General features: G+C 37.6%; 1 protein-coding gene across 1 annotated transcript; it reads right to left on the bottom strand.

Annotated features, from left to right (window-relative positions):
• Positions 1–6222: 6222 nt before the first annotated feature.
• LOC140140908 (E3 ubiquitin-protein ligase E3D-like) lies at positions 6223–22803 on the bottom strand. Its single transcript, XM_072162662.1, has 9 exons — positions 22671–22803; positions 17971–18294; positions 16656–16893; positions 15771–15828; positions 15167–15296; positions 13082–13193; positions 8189–8373; positions 7368–7506; positions 6223–6606 (listed from the first exon to the last, which is right to left on the bottom strand). The coding sequence occupies exons 1-9, from the start codon at positions 22751–22753 to the stop codon at positions 6565–6567; spliced, it is 1311 nt and encodes a 436-aa protein (XP_072018763.1). The 5' UTR covers positions 22754–22803; the 3' UTR covers positions 6223–6564.
• Positions 22804–27749: the final 4946 nt, after the last annotated feature.

The raw sequence follows: 27749 nt of genomic DNA on the forward strand, positions 1-27749 counted from the left end.
ACTATCTACTGCTGATAGCTCACTACTGCACCAACTACCTACTACTGATAGTTCACTACTTCATCAACTGTCTACTGCTGATAGCTCACTACTTCATTAACTGTCTTCTGCTGATAGCTCACTACTTCATCAACTATCTACTGCTGATAGCTTACTACTTCAACTATCTACTGCTGATAGTTCACTACTGCAGCAACTATCTACTGCTGATAGCTTACTACTGCAGCAACTATCTACTGCTGATAGCTCACTACTTCATCATCTACTGCTGATAGCTCACTACTTCATCAACTATCTACTGCTGATAGCTTACTACTTCATCAACTATCTACTGCTGATAGCTCACTACTGCAGCAACTAGCTACTGCTGATAGTTCACTACTTCTTCAACTGTCTACTGCTGATAGCTTACTACTTCATCAACTATCTACTGCTGATAGCACACAACTTCATCAACTATCTACTGCTGATAGTTCACTACTGCAGCAACTATCTATTGCTGATAGCTCACTACTGCAGCAACTATCTACTGCTGATAGCTCACTACTGCAGCAACTATCTACTGCTGATAGTTCACTACTTTATCAACTGTCTACTGCTAATAGCTCACTACTTCATTGTCTACTGCTGATAGCTCACTACTTCATCAACTATCTACTGCTGATAGCTTACTACTTCAACTATCTACTGCTGATAGTTCACTACTGCAGCAACTATCTACTGCTGATAGCTTACTACTGCAGCAACTATCTACTGCTGATAGCTCACTACTTCATCATCTACTGCTGATAGCTCACTACTTCATCAACTATCTACTGCTGATAGCTTACTACTTCATCAACTATCTACTGCTGATAGCTCACTACTGCAGCAACTAGCTACTGCTGATAGTTCACTACTTCTTCAACTGTCTACTGCTGATAGCTTACTACTTCATCAACTATCTACTGCTGATAGCACACAACTTCATCAACTATCTACTGCTGATAGTTCACTACTGCAGCAACTATCTATTGCTGATAGCTCACTACTGCAGCAACTATCTACTGCTGATAGCTCACTACTGCAGCAACTATCTACTGCTGATAGTTCACTACTTTATCAACTGTCTACTGCTAATAGCTCACTACTTCATTGTCTACTGCTGATAGCTCACTACTTCATCAACTATCTACTGCTGATAGCTTGCAACTTCATCAACTATCTATTGCTGATAGTTCACTACTTCATCAACTGTCTACTGCTGATAGCTCACTACTTCATTGTCTACTGCTGATAGCTCACTACTTCATCGACACTCTACTGCTGATAGCTTACAACTTCATCAACTATCTACTGCTGATAGCTCACTACTGCAGCAACTATCTACTGCTGATAGCTTACTATTGCAGCAACTAAAAATTACTATATACTGCTGATAGCTCACTACTTCATCATCTACTGCTGATAGCTTACTACTTCATCAACTATCTACTGCTGATAGCTCACTACTGCAGCAACTATCTACTGCTGATAGCTCACTACTTAATCAACTGTCTACTGCTGATAGCTTACAACTTCATCAACTATCTACTGCTGAAATATTACTACTTCATCAACTATCTACTGCTGATAGCTCACTACTACAGCAACTATCTACTGCTGATAGCTCACTACTTCATCAACTATCTACTGCTGATAGCTTACTACTTCATCTACTGCTGATAGCTAACTACTGCAGCAACTATCTGCTGCTGATAGCTCACTACTTCATCAACTATCTACTGCTGATAGCACACGACTTCATCAACTATCTACTGCTGATAGGTTACTACTTCATCTACTGCTGATAGCTCACTACTGCAGCAACTATCTGCTGCTGATAGCTCACTACTTCATCAACTATCTACTGCTGATAGCACACGACTTCATCAACTATCTACTGCTGATAGGTTACTACTTCATCTACTGCTGATAGCTCACTACTGCAGCAACTATCTGATGCTGATAGCTCACTACTTTATACAAATATTAACTGTCTATGAGTGTGATGGTCGAAATATAATCACGAGGTGAAAGATGGATTGTTCCATTCCACGAGCCGGAACGGCAGTGGAATGGAACAATACACCTTTCACCGAGTGATTATATTTCGACCATTACATGAATTTAAGACAGTTAATATTTGTTTTATATCACTCATGCATAAATTCTATTACTAAAATACTATTTAAGATAGTAAATGCATTTTTTCATCAACATAACACCATGTTTTGCCGTGATATACTTCACATTTTGGGGTCCACCCCATAACTAAATCGGCGATTCAAGAGTCAGTACGGCTTGGCGCAGGCGCACTCACGGCAGAGCACATGATGGTAAAGACTATCACACGGAGAGGGTGATAGTAAAAATGATAAATGGTAATCAACCAATGAACTGTCTAGAATTTATGTATGAGTGATATAACATCAACTATCTACTGCTGATAGCACACGACTTCATCAACAAGCTTACTACTTCATCAACAATCTACTGCTGATAGCTCACTACTCCATCAACTATCTACTGCTGATACCCTACTACTTCAACAACAACGCTGACAATACCATATCCTGTGATAGTCTACATTTACTTGGCCTATGCCGATACCTTTGGTTCTTAGCTAATAGCTCACTTCTTCATCAACCGTCTACTGTGGATAGCTTTTACTACGTCAACAACTACCTACTGCTTATTGCACACTACTCTGATAGCTTAACACTTATCTGCTGCTGATAGTGCATTGCATCATTTGAGACCATCCATCTCAAACCGCCCGTAAAGTCGACAAATTGTATTTCGAGTTAAAGTGCAAAATATGCATAGAGGTTGTATTCATATGTCCCTAATATTTGTCCGACATGTTTCTCATTTTAGTGCAGTCAAACACCAATCTTTAATCCTATTGTTGAAGAGGATAATAAGCTTATACTTATGTATAGCATTAGTAAAAAGCTTTTAGTCTTTGTATTTGTTTGCTTTGGCTAAATCATGTTCAAGTGGTGGGTTAACCAACAATTAACAATGAGAGGACATTCCTGAACCTCGTTCAGTTGGGGATGATTTGAAGTGACTGCCAGATATTTAATACCAGCAATGTGGAAAAAAAGAAATAATGTAGTGCCAAAATAATGTACCCTTTTACTGAAGGAGCAAAGTTTAACAAGTTATAACTCCGCTTCTGGATATCGTTTAAAGTCAAATGATATATCATTGTAAAGCTTGTGATATATATTTTCTAAACACGGAAGAAAACAAATTTGACCAGAGGCCGACTTTACGAGCGTTTCGCCCTGGACGGTCCCATTTATTATCTACTGTTGATAGCTTACTACTTCATCTGCTATCTACTGCTGATAGCATACTTCATTAACTATCTACATAACTGCTTTCGCCAAACGTTTGACAAACAATTAGCCAAAATGTTTAACAAAGGTTTGGCTCCTTATCCGTTTATAAACCGTTTGACTATAAATGTTTGACAAACATTGTGATCGGCAATTGTTTGACAAACGTTTTATTAGAAATGTATATTAAATGATTGAAATAAATGTTTGGCAAAAAATAAATTTGCTAATAATTTGTAGAAATTGTTTGAAAGTAACTTTTTTTAAGCATTTATCTTACATTTTGACAAGAAAATCATAAAATTGATGTTTGTAAATTTTTCAAATAAAACTTTTGTCCAAAAATCACATTTTTCACAAAAAGTCACATTTTTGACTAAAAATCTCATTTTGAGTTTGATCAAAAATGACAACTTTGACCAAAAATTTTAAAAAACCCCATATTTTTGGCCAAAAATCATGAATCAAACGTAAATTTCAAAACATTTGGCAAAGCATCAAAAGATCATACAAATTTGGTTCCATTTCCTTTAATACTGGTCAAATATATTGAATAAATTTACAAAACATTGAACAAATGTTTTGCATATTGAAATATATGCACCGTTTTATTTTTCAAATTCTCATCATAGACCAAATACATACAAAATACAGGTATTACATAACACTCAACAGGTGTAAACAAGTTTATTACTCTCTTTAAATGTAAGTGTAAAATTTGCTCTCCAAAACAGTGGAAATCACTCTAAAGGGAGTGAAAATCACTCTTTTAAGGAGCCTAATGAGGTACACACTCTAAAAAAAGCTGGTAATGGCTCCTTGAAAAGTGATTTTCATTCTTTTTGGAGCAGTTTTCACTCTTTTTGGAGCAATTATCACTCCCTTTGGAGTGATTTTCACTCATCTCACTCTTTTTGGAGAGTAGAGTTTTTCACTCTTTTACATTAAAGGCCCATTCAGTGATCCCAGTGTAAGTGTAAAAAAAATAAATTGTTTTAGAAGTGCCTAAAAGTGAAGGGTAAGTCATTCAAATATTTTTGAAATAAAAAATTTGGCAAAAAACAAAGAAAAAAGCAGCATTGAAGCCCCGCTCAAATAAATGTAGCTAATTTCTCTACTTAAGGGTGGTCTTAACCCTGGAATTATGGAAACTTTTGGGCCTTATAACTGCTAAATTGTTGGTCTAAAGAATATAAAAGTATACATTTTTAGCATGGCAAAGACTTGATGAATTCATCTGGGAAGCTAAATTTGGGCCAAAATGCTCATTTTTGGAGAAAATCCCATAACATAAAAAACGTAACAAACAAATTCTGGGGCCAAAAAATGTTTTATTAATTTTTAGAAACTAGATAAAAAATATCTAGGAACATTTTTTAAATATTTTTGACCAACTGTGATAAATGTGCACCAAAAATGGTCAAAAATGTTCACGTGTGTCTTCCATATGGGGTACCAATTTCAACTGAAACAGGTCAGTTATATTGATGCCATAGAGTTACATATATGTAACCAGATCCAACAAAACCCGGATCAAGTCTCCAGACGTGTTTTTGAGTTGTAGACCTTCCCATCAAAAAATTTTGAATTCTTAATTTCATGGTATTTGAATATGTGGACTTTCAAATCCTTGAAAGTACTTATTAAAAAGAGGTTTATTTAATCAATAATTAATCCCCATTCAATCCTGTGTAAGGCATGAAATAAATTGGCCCAATACACAGAATAGCAATGTGGTCAAAATATCAAGGTATCATTTACAAAATTATCCATATCTTGAAAAGTATTGATGCTATGTATATAATTTTTGTATCTTTTTAAAGCTTATTGTCTAGTGCTTATATTTTTATTCAAATTATGAAATATCAAAAATGCAACTTGTTCCTGGTTTTGTCAGAACGGGTCACATATTTGTTAAAATTTCCCCAAAAAAATCTATATTCAAAAATAATGGTTTATACACACAGATGTATAGAAGTGATTGTTAAGATCAGCATGATCATGGGCAGGGACAAGCGATTTGCACAGAACTTTTTTCCGTGCAATCCCGCAAGAATTGGCTATTTTTCCCTATGGGCAGAGATACATGATTTGCACTGAAAAAAAAGTTTTTTATTTCCCTTTTTTTAGTTTTTTGCCGTAAAATCATGAAATTCTGTGACAAATTTGGGGAAAAAAGTTACTGGATTCGATACTCCATTTGTTTAGGTACGGTATAAAACAATTGATATTTGTACTTAAATTGTGTAAATCAACCATAATTTTATGCAGTGTACTTTAACTTTGAACACTTGAAAATGACATCTTAATTCAAAATTAAGATTAAAAAGAATCTTTAAAAAAAATAAAAATCTTTAATAAAAACTGCCATGGGCTTTGAGACATAGCATTATTTTTTTAGCCTATAGACGAATCCAAATACACGCATTCCTACACCTGACTAGCAGCCTTTAGTTGGGTCCCCGTCGGCTACAATGCATCCAAAATGTGAAATGATTCGGCCTTGGCGGAAATTTTAAACTGCATTCCATCACCCGTTTTACACCTTCCGCGAAAACACAGGTACACAAAAGAATGAAGTTTACAACACAATACAGTTCAACAGTTGTGCAAATAAAAGCCGCCTTACACCTAGAGAAACTCGAGGAGGGTTAATAGAATAATACAATAGAGATAATTCCGCAGGTAATCCCGTCGCATCTATTCATAGATGTACAAATGGATGAACAAAAGGACTATGTGTGAATAGATGCGACAGGATTACCTCTATTGTATATATTATTCTATTAACCCTCCTCGCTCTTGCATCTTCTCTAGGTGTTAGGCGGCTTTTATTACTGTCAATCGGGCTCAAAACACCAGGTTGGTGCTAGAAGGAAACCAAAGATGGCCGACCAAATCCTGACCATGACTTGGCTCGTTGGATTCGTCTATAGTAATTTGATGAAAAATGTGCAATCAAACTACAGCAAATAAAATTCCTTTGCACAATGCCAAATTTTCACAATTGAAGTGTTCAACATTATTCCCATTTCTCTCAAACGGGTCAAAAATAATCTTCAATGAACATCACCACTTCTGTCTAAGGTCTGCATATACGTAGCACTTGCCACTTTCATCTACCATGTGAGCTTCAAGACTAGTCAGATCATCCTCAACTCATCTAGCTCAGGTCATCACGTCTGATGACCCTACTTCAGGTCTGATTGGCATCTGTGGTCATCCTTAGATACCCAACCTGTACATGTGGGTAAAAAATTGGGAAATACATCATTATACATGCATGATTGCATGCATTACAATTACAACATTACACTCGTGTAATTGTTTAAGTGACTGTGGGTGTCAGAGTTGTTGACTTCTGGGGCCAGTGCTTGTTGCATAATGTGTGACTAACATTTATGGATTGAACCAACTCAGAATTGCACCGTGAGTAATGCTATGGTATATCCACCAACTTGTACACAAACATGGCCAAGTTGGTATTCTTTCGTCTAATCTAGGAATGTACACAAGCATAGTAACATAAACCAAAAGGATTTTTACTTTAAAAAATTGCAAATTGGCAATTCCATTTAAAATCCCCACACCCCTTAAAAATGACACTGCCATCTCATTTTCAATTGCACCTATTATCTTCAAATCCAGCTGGAAATTTTTACCAGTTTTATGACCAATTCTAGTTGAAAACTATTGAAGTTATACAATTCTGTTGAATTTCATGCAATTTTGGCTAAAATGAAAAAATAATTCCAAAATCATCCACATCTTTTCCACTTTGTACAGATGAATGGTTAATGTGGACTTATTTTTTAAATTTGGTTGGACACCTATGTGTCATTTGCCCCTGAACATGTTTAAAGCAAAACCTCCTATGTAACCTGTTGGCAGTTTTGTTTAAACATGTTCAGGGGCCAAAAGCACATAGTTTTTCCTGCCCAACGACGCAGTGTGGGTGTGGATATGAAACGGATTAGTCCATTAAGAGTTGAATCATACCTTGAATCCTTCCATGGTTCTTAGAGACACTGGTGTATTCTGGGTACTTGTTGTCAATAGCAACAAGAGTTCCATGCAGCTGTGGGTTGGAAGTCGCACAGTCTCCACCCCAAAGTCTCGGTTCCACTCCTGTAGTAAACTATAGCATAAAAGAATGAAAAATTGTGTTAAACGTAGGTCCAAATAAAAGTTGGAATTAACAATATGAGTTTGTCACTGACGTCTCCTGTCAATCAAACTCGGAGATGATTTGTTTATGTTTTGGTGTGATGATTGGTTTTAGTAATAGGACACCTCCTTTGCTCCAGGGTTATTTGGTAGGATGAATCCTGCTTCACATGTGCAGGTAAAATATGCTAATTTAGGTTAGCAGAATTTGTTAATACTTCTTGAAACCAATCAGCAGGTAGTAATCATGGAGTTATGCTTCTTCAGTTCTACCACCATTCTTACCGTGCTGCTGATTGGCTCAATAAATCGTAAGTCTACTTGTAACCAATCAGCAGGTAGTACTCATGGGGGCCAATTTAGCCCTACCACCATTCTTACCGTGCTGCTGATTGGTTCAATAAATCATAAGTCTACTTGTAACCAATCAGCAGGTAGTACTCATGGGGGCCAATTTAGCCCTACCACCATTCTTACCGTGCTGCTGATTGGTTCAATAAATCATAAGTCTACTTGTCACCAATCAGCAGGTACTACTCATGGGGTTATGCTTCTTCAGTCCTACCACCATTCTTACCGTGTTGCTGATTGGCTCAATAAATCATACTAGTCTTCTTGTAACCAATCAGCAGGTAGGTCTCATAACCAATTACCTTGTAAATGATTCATCCTTGCGATGATGATACAAGATCTTTGCTATCCTGAAGTACTGAACACCATCATTATCATCCCTGTCATCTCTCTCATCCTCTTCATCCCCATGGAATGGCTTCCAACAAGAACTAACTGCAGAGGACCTGCTGCATAGCAACATGGTGTCATAACTTAGCAACCATAGCTGAAATAAAACACAAGTTCATAATTATTACTGTTGCAATACTGTGTAGGCTGTAAGTTAGTGGTTTCATTTTTGCAGATTTTGCACATTACATTTCTGGACCTGCCTGTTGTCTATGACACCGTGTAGAGGACAGTAAAAACAACAAGAGCACCAAGGGTGCTGTAGCTCAATTGTTATTTGAAATTTGACGTAAATATAATGTTCAGATATATGTATAACCGTTGAATATATCAAATTGGTTTTTTTTAATATACTGGTATTTAATTGTGTTTATAACATTTCTTTATTTATTTATGTCAAGAATATTGCTAGTTGGTTTTATAAAAACGAGTTAACTCTCAACATTAACAATAAAACTAAATAATATAGTATTTGGTGCATCTCACATTCTTACCAAGTTCAACAATATGACATGCTTGATCATACAAATGAATTCAAGTATCTTGGTGTTACATTAGATCCACTTCTCATGGTGGGGATGTGAAACAAAATTTTAATTTTACGTGGCATAATGTACATGTATATAAAGGTCATTTATGTGCAACAGGGCCCTCCACCTTTGTTCCATAACCATTAAAGACTTAATGTACGATTTCCGTCAAATTTTAATTTTGTTATTCTTTATTCAAAATGTTGAAATAATATTAGTAATAACTGCCGGGGAGGGTTGCTGTCCGTTTTAAGTTGAAATAACGAGGTAAAGTGAAAGAAACCTCACTAGTTATTTTGACCATTTAACATGCAGTTCTCTGGGAGGACATCAGGCTTCCAGATAAGCGGGCATAAACCAGGAGCTACTTTATAAAAAAAGTAGCTCCTGGTCATTCAATTTTACCAAGGAACCAGGAGCTACTTTGACACAACCAGGAGCTACTCTTAAAATTCAATATTAAACAGCTTTATTACTTGTTAAGTGTTAACTACACTATAATATGTTACATGTAAGTACTGCTACACCCCCCCCAAATCCCACCCCACCCCAAGTCCCTTACTACTACTACATTACTAGACTACAAAAGTACAAACTTGATACATTGATACTGATATCATTTATGGTAATTACTCAGTGTTTTTCCATTCTTTTTTTTTTCTTTTTTTTTTTTTTTTCTTTTTTTTTTCTTTTCTTTTTTTCTTTCTTTTCTTTCTTTTTCTATTTTTTTTTTATTTCAATCAAATTAGTATAATTACCTAATATTTACCGCCTGCCCCCGTTGGCAAATAATAATTTTAAATACTGCCCTCTATTGTCTGGTGTTGCCAACCAAAACAAACAATATGGCAGCCAGGGATCTCGCCTGAATTTTTTCGATATCACGGCTGTTTTGCTGTCAAAAACTTCACTCTCAAAGCAGTATTACTGTGCACTTTATTAATTATTGAAGTAAATTAGGCCATAATTTGGTATTTCAGGGGTTCAGTTGCTTCGAAAATGATGTGCATAATGCAAGTTTTGAGCCCAGTTTTATGAAACCTGGATTTAGAAAACAACATGTGGGGAATTTTTGTTGCGTTTTCCACTCACACCAGGCGCTCAATACTGAATTTCTTCAGCGCCTGGGTGCTTGTTTTTATAGCTCAACCAGGCGCAATAACATCAGAACCATGGGGTAAAAAGCGCCCGAGCGCCCGCTTATCTGGAAGCCTGGAGGACATATTATCATAATTTTTAAAATTATGATAATATGTCGAACTTTGCTCTGTTGACCTTCAAAGACAACAAATTTGGCCGATTCCATTTAGGTGCAAGTTGGGACAAGTGTAAACATTACAAATATGCAAAAAAAAAATCAGGTTTGAAAAAAATTAACCAATTTCATATTATAAGATCGTATATTAAGGCTTTAAGGTATAGGAATTTTTTTTTTTTTTGCTATAGCCCCCGAATGAAATGTATTTAATTATGTTTGTACTCACTAAGGTAGCATTGTGTGTGAATTTTACAGCCGAACTAAGTGCTATTCTTTTTTATGGTCATTTTAGTGACTAAAATGGCCCAAAATGAGGGTTTTTCAATATTGCTGTCCATTTCTAATCATCACCCCCATAGACTTTACATGTAAAATAAAAACGCCTATAAAAATTGAATAGCACTTAGTTCAATTGTAAAATTCTCACAAAATGCTTTTGAGTGATTACAAAAATAATTAAATACTTTTAATTCAGGGGCTAATTGTATTTCTTGTGCAATGACATATAGGTCCTTTCACAATAAAATGTCCATCTGAAACAAAGGTGGCCTTAGGAACAACAGCATAGCCAGCATTTTAGTGTGCGGGAGTAAAGCCAAACTCTGTCCCCATTTGTCAATTTTTGACCTTTTTCAGTCATTTTAATGACATACTCTGATCCCCATCCCCATTTTCATCACTGGAAATTTCTGTGTTGGGGATGCAACTTTCCCCCTAGCTCCCAATGCCACTGCTCAGGAGGGAGGCAAGGTGCTGAGGTTATTCTGCATATAAATTGTTAATGAATATCCCCATTTTCATCACTGGAAATTTCTGTGTTGGGGATGCAACTTTCCCCCTAGCTCCCAATGCCACTGCTCAGGAGGGAGGCAAGGTGCTGAGGTTATTCTGCATATAAATTGTTAATGAATAATAAATAAATGAATGGGCACCAAATATCTTCAGGTATAAACTGACAGGAATATTAGCAGTAATAAATATTTGTCTTTAGGCATGTCCACACAGAGGAATTTTTGCTTGAGCAAAGCGGCTCTCGGACAAAAACTTGGGGGGAAATCTACCACGTGAACGCTCTCAAGGATTCCAATTACTAACTTTACCCCAAATTTATCTGTGTCTGTTAATTAGTTAAATAAATGTAGGCTTCAAGACATCCAAATTGCACCTGCATTGCTGAAAAGCCACCCATTTTTTTTCTTAACCATCTGTTTCTGTGGGACAGGAAATTGTTGGAAGTCTCAGGGAAAATCTTCAAAAGTTACCCAATTAGGCTACCAAACCATGAGCTTGGCAACCCTGATTACTTTGTCCTTGTCAAGAACAAACACTCTACTGTTGACATTAGGTTTTAGTGGTTTATGCATATTTAATAGCCTTGATCAAGTCTTTCTCCTTATTTTTTCTCTGTTCATGCTCTTATGATGAAGTATACCTTGTGGGCATGGTGTGTATTTTGCTTAAACACTACCCCTGTAGTGCACAGTATGCCTGGGGTAAAGTATGATAAGAAAGTCCACAATCTAGTAATTCAAATGTCAAATAGATTTTCACAAAGTTATGATGGTAAATAAATATCTTGAAAGAATAGATAACTTCAAAACTTTGGAAAGTAATAGAAATTTTGGAAGATGTGGCAAAGCTTCCATGAATTTTACATTCACTAACTATGGACGCCAAAGGACTTGAAACAAGTCTAATATTTAAGAGCTTTAGAATTTTACAATCTCACATAAAAAATAATTACTATGTAAAACTATCCTCAAAAATATCTGAGAGGTCTCTGCAAAAATACACATGCCCCAAATCTAAACCTCCATAAAACACAGTAACATCATTGGCAAAGCTCAAATGTAAACATGTAACAGATGACTTATATTGCTTAAAACACCAAGGTTAAACCTGGTGTAGCATGTAAGTAATCTAGGAATGAGATTATTCTTGTGAAACTGCACAATTTTTTGTGACAAATTGCTCGAAAAAGCATACTTCCTGTCCATTTTTTCCCAGCAAAATAAGTAACTTTCATGAACAAACTTGCAAAGATCGCCACCTCAAATTACCAGCTCCATTACTCAAATGATGTAGCAAGAGAAAGTAAAAAACCATTGCAAATCTGTACGATGACAATAGGTCAATTTGCCTTGCAAATTGAGCTAAAAATTCATATTGTTTATTCTCATTATTAGTCAGTTAAATATTATCTGAATAACTATAAACTATTTTATTAAATAAAAATTACAGTCATAAAAACTTATAAAATGAACGAAACTTCACAACTTTACATTTTCAGTAGCGTGTACTGCAAGCGTGTGTGAGTATCACACACTAGGTCTACCCATACAACACACTACATACCCGCGCCTCTACTTGTGATGAGATACAGCATCCGGAGGTACGAAGTCGGAAGCACAGATTTCGGAAGCACAGAATTCGGTAATTGCAAAAAAAGTATGCCTCATGGACTCGTGGTGAAGGCATAAAAATATTGTTGTACTTTTCAGGAATCCAACTACCAGGGTTGATGATTTAAAAAAAAAAATTAAATCAGATTTTTTGGATTTAAATTTAAATAAAAAAAAAAAAATTTATTTCAAGAACTGCTATACCCCATGAAGTAGTGTGCTATGATAGCTATCAGTGGTAGATAGTGGAATGCTAGACATATGCACAATCTTCTCAGGTATTTACAAAAATTCAAAATGTGTTTTTACATGTGAAAATTTCAAAGAAAAAATTTGGCAAAAATTATGGGGAAAATCTGTTGAATTCTGCACTTTGAAGATGAATTTATAGCAATAGATAAAATGTCATCATAGAGGTATTGTAATTGTATCAAGTTGAAGAAGCAAGTGTTAAAAATGAAGCAAAATAGTCAATTTAAGGAAGAAATGAACTTAGCTTGTCAAAAATGGTAAAAAATGAAAAAGTTGATTTAAATCAATGATTTTGTTGAAAAAAAAATCATGCGATTTAAATTGGTGTGATTTAAATCAAACAACCCTGCCAACTCCACTTACTAACAAGACGGCCTTGTTGTCATCTGTTGATTGCACTATAAACTTGAAGCTCATCTGTGATTTGGAAAGTGATGCAAAATGGTTGGCAAGAAACATCTCTAAACTGTAGTTACTGAAAAAGAAATCAAATCAATAGATCAAGGTGATGTTGGGCCATTCCAGTTGAAATCCATACACGGTAACACCCCTCTGGAAGACAAGACCTTAATCTCTCACAGGAGGTGTAGATTTCAAATGGAGTCACCCATTCACGTAACTCCATTTGAAAGTCACACTCCCTGTGTGAAAGATTAAGGTCATGTATTCCATAGGGAGTGTAATGCATGGATGGATTTCTAATGGAATAATAGCCCATTAAACTGTAAATTTGTGAATATTCTCAATCATGTAGGTACATGTAGATAAACATAATGAGTATTAAATCTGCTCATCTGGACTTAAAGTTTTGATAGCGACAGTATACATGTTCGGCGAGAGGAACCTTCGTACAACAGAGGAGGGGGACTTTGCCACAACCTTTCAAGGACCTACGACACAGCAATCAGGAAACTACCCCAACGACTCTCCTGTGACGTCATACCATCAAGTGTGTTCAGCACCTGGTCAGTCAGCCTGATGATGCATCTTGGATGAGACGTGATACTGTCCCTATCAAAAATAGTAAGTCCAGATGAACAGATTTAATACTCATTTTATTACCATTAAACTGTAGATATTGAAGGAGACCAAGGTGATACCTGCGTGGTGGTCTAGTGGTTAGAGCGTCCGCCTCACGATCGGGAGGTCGCGGGTTCGAATCCCCGCCGGTCCATACCAAAGGCTTTAAAAATGGTACCTACTGCCTTCTTGCCAGGCGTTCGGCATCGAAAGAATGGAGTAGGGAAAGTTAAACACATGGCTACCAGTGGACTAACCCCCTACTGTAGCTTTTCTGCTTGCAGACATGTGGCCTAGGGTTATGAAACGGAAATAGGCGCTGCCGAATGGGCCGAAAGGCTTGGGAAGGACTTAACTTAAACTTTTAAGGTGATATTAAATTAGTCATCAACCAGGAAATTCCACAAGAAACCTCCTAACAAATTTTGTGTCACACTCATCTCTAGAATCTAGAAGACTGAATCTGCATAGGTACATCCAAGTTAACCTTTTGACCTGCATTTGAAGGTCAATGTATATTTTTAACATATTCAATGCAAATGCCCGATTTTCTACGGTGTGTTGCGATGTGTGCGTAATAACATTGGTTGTGTATTAATGAGTGACATCATGCATGATTTATTATTCTACTCCTGATTCCAGAAAAATACAGCGCAAATTTTTTGGAATTAACAAAAAATATTATCTTGATTTTGCCATTTGAATGAAACAGTAATTCCTAATAGAGGTTGTGCATATGACATATCATACTGTAAATATGGCGTACTACTCAAATGCATTCAACAAAAGCATGATTGCAATTTACCGTGACAGTTCGTCTCATACACATAACAAATGCACTACGATCAAATCGGTTGATGACAACATTTGATTGAATGGACTGCACTGCATCATGATTACAGTGAAGGACACCGGTTCAAATCCTTTGTTTGGGGCCAATCAGTAACAGTAATTTCATGCACAACCTCTATCCTTTATAATGCTAACTGGCGACAAAAGTCAAATTTGCACAAAAGTCAAATTTTGTAACTGAAGTCCTTTTCCATGAATTTTGTTACAAAATCAACAAATTTAATTTTTTTGTTGATAAAATTCACATCTTTGGTCTAAAAATGACCTTTGTAATTGATTTCTAACAAGCTATAATTTAGTGGTGAATTTAAGACTTACACACCGCGAAATAGGCTGAATAATAACCCATTGGACATTACTGGTCATCTAACAGCATTTCAGATAGGTTGATAACTTAAAATGCTCATTTCAATTGCCAATTATGACTAGGCTTTACACTATTTATGATCAAACTTGCATTTGCAGATGATCTTATTAATACCCTCCTTCTATTGGTTCAAAATTGGACACAATATTCATTTTGGCCAATCGGCAGGTAGTTCTCATGAGGTTAACGGCTATCCTGTATTTACTCACCTAAATATATTGCAGCTAATGCCATCTAATCCTCCTCCCTCCTGCCTCACATCGCTCACTTGGATGCAGTGTTTGTACAGGTGCACATTTTCTATAGCACTCCATTGCTTGGCATCATCAGATGGATTCGCTGTTAAAATGATGAGATCAAAATATTTGGTTTTGTTTTTATGCCATTCTGTAAGCTCCAAGTTGAATGGGGACAGCATTGAATACAGAGTACAGCATATCATGTCCCCATTCACAAAGGACATACCACTGGCTATATAGGTGTCTTTGAATAAAGAACATCAACTCAACAGTTGGAACGTCTCGAAACTCCTAACTTGTGACTTTATGCTCATTTCATGGGAGCAGGACACATAGGTTCACTACAGGTATATTGGGTATTTCTTGGCCAAGCTGGAACATGCGGGTTGCGTCCATTTAGCGTACTCAGCATGTACGCAATGTAAGGGGCACGTATGCTTTCTTCTGTACCACGCTATCTGTGCGTGTGTTTCACTAGCGTTCAGAATGTTTGAGTTTGGCCAAAAATTACTTAATTTACCTGAAGTCTATTATTACTGGAAAGTGAAAATCTTCACAATTTTGTAAGACAAACCTTTATATAATGCTTCCCCAAGGACCTGTCTGCATCTACAACACTGCACTTGTGATCTCTGCAATGAACAAAAATATGCATCAACATTGCAATCTCTTTGTACTTTTAAAAACACCAAACAAAAAATATAAGACTTCTTAGAGTGGGTAAATTTTTATGGTTATTTTTATAAAATGAAAAACACCACGGAATTTAACATTTACAAAACAAAGAATTTCGGTCTCTAGTGTAAGTTCAAAAATGTATGTAGGATAGATATGTCCTTGCTTCATAGCATGAAATTAAGGCAGTGTTCGAAGTAAGCACTTATCCTCTTGTCCAAAAATCACTCGGGACAACCATATTGATCTATCTACTTATCCCCTGGACAACCACTATTTACCTCGAAAATCATGATTTCTGAAATATAAAACTTGACATTAAATTTTGACTTTTGACTTCATGTTTGATTGTAATTTGTATCCTTAAGCGAGATCTATAGACCACACTGCTGGCACATTTCACTGAGTTACCCAATGGTGGCAGTGCTTGAGATCCGCATGATCAGAATGGCGAATTTCGAAGCTTGCACAGGTTTAGTAATTTGTGGCTACGGATTTTCCAGAAAACCGAATTTTGCACTCAAAAATATGACACATTTTTGGGACAACCAAAATGTTTTGAGGACAAGCAGTCAAGCAGAATTTATGCTTTTTTTTAGCATCGGGACAACCTCCATATTTTCCTTATTTCGGACACTGAATTAAGGTATTGCATGTATAAGTATTAAAAACATAATCTTTTCTTATCAAGATCACACGGTCGGATAACAAAGAGATCTGTATATCTCGAAAAGGGAAGTTAGAACATATTCATTCAAAGATAACAGAATACTGATTCTCTTACCTTTGTAGATGTCCCAGCATCCTTGTCTTTGGCTGTAACTGCTTTCATGATCACCGAGTTTGCATCCATAATTACGGGATGAACAGACAGATATAATTCACTCACAAAACAATCTGCTTCATTTGGTGCCAATGAACTTTGACCTAGTGACCTTGTATACTCATTACCATGGCAACACCAATCAGAGGACATCTCTCTCCAGTTTTCGGATGGAAGTGGGAGAACTCTTGAGAAGGATCTGTGAATTCAGCAAATGTGAAACAATTTGTTAAGTTTTTCCAATTTGATAAGCCACATTTCCTTTAAATTACACAGCAAATTTCCAATTTTTTTTTGTTCTTAGCAAAATTTCCCATGGTAAATTCCAAAATTTTCATGCAATGAGTCTCTTGGATTCCAAATTTTTTCCAGGCCTAGAAGCAGGAAGCTGAAACATTTTATTAATGGCCTCTAACTAGCACTATTTTGATTTTGATTGGATACAAACAGGGGTATGTCCCCGGGTATGTCATTGTCATGCATGAGCCAATCAGTAAACTGGTTTACAGAAAACATAATTAAAATAAATAGCTGTATAAATCGTTTAAAAAACAAAAAAAACAAACAAAAATTCTTGATTCTTGCAGAATAAATTTGCAGGAATCATTTGATTCTTGCAAATCAACTTCTTAAGTTTGCGAGAATCAACTTTGATTCATGCAAATCTGTTTATGAGAATCAATTATCAGATTCTCGCCGAAATCCTGACCCTGTCAAAGCTCCATTTTGATTGGTTACTCAGATTAGATGCGCTGTAAGAAAGGTGGTACTGGTACCTATGGGGTTAACAAAAATTTACAAAATGATCTCATAAATCATCATTATGAACCTCACACAAATATGACTTCACTTTGCACACCAGTATAGAAGAGTTTTCTTAACTTGGATTACTACTTGCATCAGGGGTACATACAAGGGGGTGTGCAAGAACACCTGGGGGCTATGCCTAAAACATGTGAAATCAGCATATTTGGGGCATTTTCAGGTTATTCTTGCCCCTGGACACACAGGGTCCAAAATTTCTGGGTACGTCCCTGAGGCTGAAAATCTGCGATATCACTAGGATCCACAACATGCTCATCTATCAGGGCACAATTCATTGACCCCAATACATTTGTACATTCATTTAATGACCTATAAAAATTTGGGTACAAAAGCTCATACTCTGCAAATATGAGGTCAAATTTTGCACTATGATTGTTTAATTGAGGTTACTAAACTATGCCATTGGGATGAGGCTATTGTGGTTCATAGTGTATTCAGATCATAACCATACCTGGGTGAAGCCAACAAGGATCCACTGCATGACACACATCTGAACATTGCACCATCAGACTGCCGCAACGCTTTTATCTCCACGTCAACAGAGGAGCAACCACTACCTCCATCATCAATACCCTCATCAGCATCATGTTTGCAGTCTCCAGCCAATTGCAGCCTCATATGAATCCCATCACCGCTGACCCAATGTAGTCCTTGACATGACTTGGGATTCAAGCCAACCCCATCAGGCAATGTGAATGTGTATTTGCTGTCTTTGTCAGGAAAGTCTACTTCAATTGAGTTACGATGGATTTCTGAGTGAACTTTGGTGGGGGTTCTGTGAAAGAAAAAAGTTTGTAATCCGATTTAATAGACCTTTTCAAATCGAAATTTTCCGAAGTTTTTATGGATGACCCGTTTACAATTCAGGGTCATCGACACTGATGCAAACGCAACTATTACGTCTGAACACAAATCTGCGTGAAAGACACGGTCAAGCGTTTGGTATGGCTTGTGCAAGAGATTGATATTGCAAAGACCACACAAAGAACAAATCAAATGTGCCGCTGACGACACACACTTGCATTTTTTCTTTCTTTTACTGTCACATTGTGAAGTGCCAAACGATTAACAATAATGTACTTTTGAAAGTAGGGCCTGGCCTGCCCCATATCTATATAAATAAAAGGAAGTCCCTAAATCTTGTCCAGAAGCAGGCTCCGAGATGCTTTCACTTTCAGCTCTGATTTATTTGTACATTGATCGGGTACATATTGCCATTAAACCATCTGACGTTCATTTTTGCAAAACTATTCAATCACTATGTAAATAACAAAAAAATGGTCGGTTGCTAGGCCGTTGATGTCAATAACCTTATGTGTCAGGTCATGACAGCAACGCGTCAAATGCAAGCGGTGTCCAACACGCGCGGTAAGTGGCGAGTCACGCACCTGCGCGTACACGGCTCCATGGTTTCATGCGCATGGTATGGACGCACTTAATGTTGGCTTACCGCGCATAGGCCTACGTATGTGACTGACTGCTTCTCAGAGACAGTGGCGGATCCAGGAATTTGGTGCGGGGGGGCACACTCGAAGTTTTGCTGACACCTTTTGAATGGCCAAAGCCATTTTGGGGGGATCATTGGGTGTAAGCTGATGAAAAGGGGGGGGGGGTCATTGGGTGACAGATTTGCAACAACAAAAAATCCACTTTTCAGAGGGAATGGGTGAGCCCACTTTAGTGGAACTACTTGAAAGTCCACATTTTGGAAATTCTATGCCCCAGTGGCGGATCCAGGAATTTGGGAAGGGGGGCACACTCGAAGTTTTTGCCGACACCTTTTTGAATGGCTACGAAGCACCATTGTGTCCTGCGCCGTGCAGCCGGCTGTGTCCCCTCAGAATTGGAAACTTGGTTAAAGCAAAGGCCTTGAAGCCATTTCGGGGGATCATTGGGTGTAAGCTGATGAAAAGGGGGGGTCATTTTCATGACAGATTTGCAAAAAAAATCCACTTTTCAGAGGGAACGGGTGAGCTCCCTTTAGTGGAACTACTTGAAAGTCCACATTTTGGAAATTCTGCGGCCCCCGCAAATAAATCCTGGCTATAATGTAGGCCTAGCTATTAACAACACGGGCTCGCTTAAAATGTTTTGCTGCAACTTTTAAACATGTTGTAACCCGAAATTGAAAGTTTTTCTAGCAACCTCTTCTAACATTAATGTTTTATGTTTGTTGGGATAAAGTTCAAATCAACCATTTTGTCAGAAGCTGTTTCAAAAGGAATCTGAGGGATTAAGTGAGTAATTCAGCATTATCACAGGTCTGGATATTCACTTAAAGGTTAGCTTATATGACAGGAGCTAACATATGATTATCAAGCTAACAGAGGAAGTTCGGAATACCGGTACCGCTGTATTTATAGAGTAAGCTCAGAGGTCAAATTGGCGGACAAGAAATGTGAAAAATGTCAAGAATGACCTACCCTTTTGAGTTAAAATACAACTTACTTAGCCAAAATCAACATGGGTCATCGACTCATCGCGAGAAATATTTTTCAAAGGTATTTAAAGGGGCATGGTCCGATTTAACAATATAAAGTTTTTTTCTTGATTGAATGACCTTTACCACCATTTTCCATCTGTGAAGTTTCATGCCAGTGTTTCAATTCATTTTGATATGAGAGCTAAAAATGTAATTTTCTAGCTTCTTAGGAACACTGTGTATAATCAGTTGGTCGACCAAAAGGTGCACATTTTCATTCATAACATTCAAACTAAATATCTTTGAGTCCTGAAATTTCACAAGGTGAATGAGAAAAATATCTTTCTTCTGATACCAGTAAAATCTGGGGTTATGGGGATGAGGCTATTCGTGATCGGGCTATGCCCCTTTAAGTAATTAACACTTTCGCTATTTGGTACTTCACAATATGACAGTATAAATGGAAAGAAAAGTGCAAATGTTCATCATATGTCAAGAATTCAATAAGCCTTTTTGAAATATGGCGGTCACAAAAGGAGAGGGCATACTTTGAAGTGAGTAATCCTCCGGGCATGTGCCATTACCATAATAACTACAGTTACACATTGGAACTTTGCACTGTACAGATGCTGAAGAGGTCATTTTTTATGCGAGCATGATCGGGGAAATTATTTGATGTGCGCTAGTATATACAGCGGGTGAGAAACAGTTCAGACTCAGAACACGATCATGTCAGTATATTTGAATTTGTTCTGGGACTGTTATTTGGACAATACTCAGTTCAGAGAAGAACGGCAGTCCTGTGCTTATGATTGACGTGGACAGGGGCGGATCCAGCTAGGATTTCGAGAAAGGGGGGGGGCACTCCTGCAAATTCAAAAATGTAAGAAATGGCTGTGAAGCGGGCATCCCGGAGCGCTTGCGCGACAAACAGGGGGGTGTGCCCCCCTCAGAATTGAGAAACTTTTGAAAAATGAAGACCCAATTGAAGCCATTTGGTGGACCATTTTGTCACTATTATTGTGTAAAATAAAAAAAAGCCTAAAATTTGCGAAAAGACGGCCCAATTGAAGCCATTCGTGGACAAGTTTTGACTTCCTGTATAAATTATTGCTTGTACCCATAAAGTTGTGCGACACAGGGGAGGGGGTGTCTGAGGGGGGATGCCCCCCTCCGAAATGAGAAACTTTTGCAAAATGAAGACCTAATTGAATCCACTTGGTGGACCATTTTGGCACTAATATTATGTAAAATTTGAGTTTGAAAAAGCCGAAATATAACATTTGCGAAATGACAGGCCAATTGAAGCCACCTTTTTTCACTGTTATTGTATAAATTCAGAGGGCTGGGTGTGAAATACAGAAGCGAAAACGGGCAGTTTATATAGGCAGGGGGTGTCTGAGGGGATGTCTTTGTTTGCGCCGACCAACGTTTTGAGTAAATTTGACCCGTAATCGGCCAATGATCAGATGACCGTGCAGCGACCCGCGTCTCTGTTGTTATGATTGGCAGACGATTGAATCAGCCAATCAGAACCCCACACACCGACATCGCCTGGCTAATAATTATTTGGTGCAGCAGAGACATTAAAATGAATACACGGGATCGATACACGTGAATTGCTATGCACGATTTTGATATCAAACGAAAATCTTCGGATACTGAGTTAGAAAATGATGAATATCTCCGTAAATGAATTTTTCTCAAGAAACCAGATGTGGTCTCATACACTTGAAAATACGTGTTGAACAGATATTATAGTCGTTAGCGTGCGCTTTGAAAATTGGCCATGCGCTTTGAACTCAAAATTTGACCAAAACTCTCAATTTTATATTGCGTTGGTCCTGTAGGCCTATGGACTACAGCGCGCAGCAGGCTATAGCGGCACTCACTCAAGTGGAGACAGTATATTAACCATTGACCGCAATGTCGTATACAAGCTTGCTCACACAGCGAGAAATCAATTACCCTGTCTATTGTCATAGCCTTAGTCTAGGTATGCTAGGTGAATTCAAATTTGCCATCAAACTGCAGCATTTTACATATCAAATTAAAGCCCTTGAGTAAAGAGAGCAAGTGAAAACATTTTTGTCATACCACTTTCCGTAACAAAGTTACATCTTGTCAAAGATTGACTTTCATCAAAAAGATTTTGCTAGCAAAATTCCCCAAAACGGCATTTAGGGGTGTTTCTAGATCTTAGTCTCATGGCGATAGCAGCTTTTTTTAATGGAACTGCTATCAAAATCCCTCTAAAATTCCATGTGCGACTTGACTATCACCATAAAAAATCATATATTTGGGTCAAGTGAAGATTTATGTAGGTTTCCTTCACCGACCTGTTCTCGAAAAAAATTCAAATTTCTATGTAGGCTAAATATGCATTGTGTTTGGGCCCCGGTCTCGGCGACTTTCGCTGACTAGCAAATGTGTTAACTAAGGTTTGCCTGGGATACCTACTTAGTCAGGTCACTTCGCTAATAATATGCATCTCATAAGGTCCGAATAAAATAGCCATGTGTGGCTGTGGATTCAACCTACCATGGCGATTTCTACTATGAAGATATCGGGGCGATGTCACTGTGCCCCACTTCTGTGTTTACGCAGTGCACGCTCTCAAAATGTAAACAAGTGCCTGACAGAAACCAAATACTGTATCATGTATGATCGAATGAAGTAAGCTTAAAAGTTAAAACTTAAAAGCTTGAAAAACACCACGAAATACGTACCTGTCCCCAACCAAAACCACAACCTGAACGACACCAATCTGTTTCCTAACTTCCGCATATAGACCAACTTCTGGTACTGCCATCAAATTCTTTGATCAACTTTCAGTTTTCATGCGGATTTCGGCAACTCCTTGTTGGTTATCCGCGAACTTATCCGGTTCGATGTTTTTTTCAGGGCGCGGACTTTGACTGCAGGAATGATGATAAATGCTTTGTGAGTTGCGGTAATGCGAGTTGTGAGTGAGCCGCATTGCGAGTTTCGAACTAAATTGGTTTAGGTCTACGTCTACAGGAGTGTTCAGAAATACTTTGGTGGGGGGGGCTGGAAAATATTTTTCTGCCGAAAGCAGTATGTATTCGAATTGGAACATGAAACACGACTATTGGGCGAAATAATGGCCGGATTGCCATGACAAATCATTCTGTCAAGTACATTTGGGCTACGTTTTCCATGTTGCCACGAAGTTCTTACAGTACAAAATGCTCAATGAGTCTGCATTTCGGGCTAATGAATTATGCATTAGAAAAAAAAATGACAGGGACGGTCATAAATTCTTTATACGGGGTTGTAGTAAAATGTTTGCCTTGAAGAGTGATTATAAAAATGTTTGACTTGATTCTGGACTTTGAAAAGAATATAAAGCTTTGAATGTGTAAAGTTTTTATTGTTTTAAAGAAGTTAATCTGAAATAAGGTATCTGTGAAGGATTTTAGGGATATTTAAAGGGCCTGCACCCCCGTCTTACAAAAATGTCGAATTTTTTGTGAACGGTAGCTAAATAGTTCAGCCTGAGACGAATATGTAGGGGAGATCGGGGCAAAGTGGAACACGGGGCAAAGCGGAATCATCAGTCGGCTGCGGAGCAGGTGACTACAAGCTCCTATCTTTGGCTGCATCCTTTTTTGTACTTTGTGTACTTAACCCTCTATCTTTTTAACCAAATATCCCACAGAGTCGTGCGATATGTCAAACTTTTCCTCTGGTCATAAAGAACAAAAAAGTCAGTGGTCACATCTCTGTAGGATCATTGGTTGATGAGATATAGTCACTTTTTTCTACTTTGTGCATTTAACCCTCTATCTTGTTAACCAAATATACCACAGAGTCGTGCGATATGTCATACTTTTCCTCTGGTCATAAGGAACAAAAAAGTCAGTGGTCGCATATCTGTAGGATCATTGGTTAACGAGATATAGTCACTTTTTCTACTTTGTGCATTTAACCCTCTATCTTTTTAACCAAATATACCACAGAGTCGTGCGATATGTCAAACTTTTCCTCTGGTCATAAGGAACAAAAAAGTCAGTGGTCGCATTTCTGTAGGATCATTGGTTTATGAGATATAGTCACTTTTTTCTACTTTGTGCATTTAGCCCTCTATCTTTTTAACCAAATATACCACAGAGTCGTGCGATATGTCATACTTTTCCTCTGGTCATAAGGAACAAAAAAGTCAGTGGTCGCATATCTGTAGGATCATTGGTTAACGAGATATAGTCACTTTTTCTACTTTGTGCATTTAACCTCTATCTTTTTAACCAAATATACCACAGAGTCGTGCGATATGTCAAACTTTTCCTCTGGTCATAAGGAACAAAAAAGTCAGTGGTCGCATTTCTGTAGGATCATTGGTTTATGAGATATAGTCACTTTTTTCTACTTTGTGCATTTAGCCCTCTATATTTTTAACCAAATATACCACAGAGTCGTGCGATATGTCATACTTTTCCACTGGTCATAAGGAACAAAAAGTCAGTGGTCGCATATCTGTAGGATCATTGGTTGATGAGATATAGTCACTTTTTTCTACTTTGTGCATTTAACCCTCTATCTTTTTAACCAAATATACCACAGAGTCGTGCGATATGTCAAACTTTTCCTCTGGTCATAAGGAACAAAAACGTCAGTGGTCGCATTTCTGTAGGATCATTGGTTTATGAGATATAGTCACTTTTTTCTACTTTGTGCATTTAGCCCTCTATCTTTTTAACCAAATATACCACAGAGTCGTGCGATATGTCATACTTTTCCTCTGGTCATAAGGAACAAAAAAGTCAGTGGTCGCATATCTGTAGGATTATTGGTTAATAAGATATAGTCACTTTTTTCTACTTTGTGCACTTAACCCTCTATCCTTTTAACCAAATATCCCAGAGTCGTGCGATATGTCAAACTTTACCTCTGGTACGTGAAGACGGCCCGATTGGCGCGAGGTTCATATTGGTGCGTATGCACCAAATATGTATCTTGTAAACCTTAAATTTTGCCTTGCCTCTCTTCGTAATCCTGATTGGGCCACAAAAAAAAATGTGTTCCACTTTGCCCCGGTCTCCCCTATACTAGGTATATTCGTCTCAGGCTGTCTCCGGTTTTAAAGCATCGCTCGATGGGTTAAGCTTTACTGATTTTCTTTATTTTAATACTAGTATATTGTAAAAACCAAGTAGCTGTGGTGTTAGCTCAATATGCTAGGAAAATATTATAACCGATGACTTCATGTTCACTTTGGCTAAATCAGCTGTATTTTTGCTGATAAGGGTGCATAAATTAGCATTCGACATGTTGGAGAAATTCGCGTCAACTGTTTCACTATTGAAGTAGTAGCACTCACAACGTTCTTCTTCTTCTTCTACCGGTGAGTACATTCTCTCTTCGAGAGTATCGCCGTACACACGACGAAATGATTGCAAATTTACACATTTGTAATCATTTTGACCACAAAATATGATGTGAAAATACCGGGGAAAATACAGGTACCCCCGGGTAGGCCTAAGAAACATTTGAAATTTGTAGCGTTACTATAGGTATGCCAGGCAAACCTTAGTTAACACATTTGCTAGTCAGCCAAATTCGCCTAGAACACAATACATATATTTACATAGAAATATAAAAGAACTGGCCGGTCAAGGAAACCTACATAAATATGTTGTCTATACTTCACTGAACCCAAATATATGATTTTTTATGGTGATAAGTCACTCGCACATGGAATTTTAGAGGGATTTTGATAGCAGTTCCATTAAAAAAGCTGCTATCAACATGAGGTCTAAGATCTAGAAACACCACCGGGAATTTTGCTAGATGAATCTTTTTGATGAAAGTCAATCTTTGACAAGATGTAACTTTACTATGGAAAGTGCTATGAAAAAAAGGTTTTCAGTTTTGGCTTTCTTTACTCAAGGGCTTTAATTTGATATATAAAATGATGCAGTTTGATGGCAAATTTGAATTCACCTGGCATACCTACTTACTACAACCGGAGGCTGAGACTTTTGAATGAACGCAGGTTTCAACAGCTGCACTCGATCCAACCGCGATCAGATATCGCGTATTTCAAACTACAACGCTAACGCATACGACCTTGGATACAATGCTAACCAATCACGAGTGCATTCCCAGACAAACGAGCACCAAGACCAGCGACTTTGACTCGCGTAGTCAAGCGGACACTGCTTAGCAACGACTTTGACACGGACGCATACCTGGGCGCAAGCAAGCAGATATGTTCGCGTCTCACGGAACATGTTGTATTTGATGCGAGCGATAATGGCGCTGGAATCACACAAACCAGCGCGCCTTTCTCTCCAGTCGCGTGTACAGAACATGTTGCATTTGACACAAGTGATAATGGCGCAGCAATCACGCAAAGCGCGTCTTTCTCTCCAGATATGAACGCTTTTTTTCTCCGCGTCCGACCAACCGACCAAAATCACCTTGGATACGTGGCTTCACCTACTGCCCTGGTTAGGGATGGGCACTCATAGGTCTAGGTGGTATGTCTATGAGTGCGTTGGCATGGTTGGATTCACTTCCGCGATACGCACACACAATCGCGCACGCTGGCGTATATCGCGCATTGTACGCAAAAAGGCGTCACGCTATTGAAAGTTCATTCAATTGGAATTCCCTCAGCCAATTCCTACTGAAGACATAAATCATCTACACATGTCAGATGTATATATTGTATTAGCAAATATCCACAAAAGCATTTGTCATATTTTATGCCATATATTATATCCTTAAAACTAACCGTGGATTTGCGAACAATTTGTCGACATAAATGACGTTATTTTTAGTAATATGCAGACGAATGGCCAAATTACCTGTTGTGATAAATTTATCTGTACAAATTGTCTCACTCTGAGTGACATATGGTACGGTATATTTGCAACCCTGCTGTGGATATGTGAACAATTTGTCGACATAAATGGCGCTGATGTAGAAATTATGAGAAAAAAAAGGTTTTTTTTGCCTAGGCCTGTCCTAGGCATAAGTTAGGTATGATCATTAAATTTCGAAGTTGCCTTTTTAGTACTTTTTTTTTTGGTGACAACCCTGCAAGTAGGATATTTCACATTGAAATTGTTTTGTTTAGAAAGGTGATTATTTAACTTGGGCAAATGTATTTTTCCCAATTCTGTGACCATCATTGATGGTACGGTACCTTACAATGAATACCTGTACAAAAAAGCAAGTACCCATTATGCAACATTTTTCAGCACAGCAATCAATTTTACAGAAAAGAGATTTTATTTGAAAAAATCTTACTATCACTGTATGATAACTTCTGCTGTATAAAGGTGTACCAATTGACACTTTTTGACTTTCAACCTTAAGTTTCTGGTGTCCAAATTTCAATTTTTTTGTATTTCCTACACAGTTATTAAGCTATTTCTGTGGTCACAAGTTGGGAGTTGAAGGAGGCCCTCTATTATATATAAGCATCCGGGGCTCATGATACGTGATTATAGCCTAGTTTCCTTGTGTGTAGCCTCAGTACGAAGGCTACAGCATCAATGTATTGAAAAATGCAGGGTCCATCGATCATGTCAGTAAATGAATAGGGCCTAGGCCTATTTTGTTTTGGGACTGATTATTCGGACTACCACCCGGCATGCAGGTATTCCTACATTAAATACAACAGAATTATTACCATTGCAAGATGGCTTAAAGCTAGCATTTCAAGTATCTCTTATAAGCTAATAACAAATGGTGCCCGCTGGAATCTCTTGAGGCATTGTCTTTTTTAAAGACATTTCTTGTTTCGTGTGTAATATTTTTAATCACCCCTCAATCCA

The sequence above is a fragment of the Amphiura filiformis genome, chromosome 19 (genome assembly GCF_039555335.1).
Source record: "Amphiura filiformis chromosome 19, Afil_fr2py, whole genome shotgun sequence".
Taxonomy (NCBI): Eukaryota; Metazoa; Echinodermata; class Ophiuroidea; order Amphilepidida; family Amphiuridae; genus Amphiura; species Amphiura filiformis.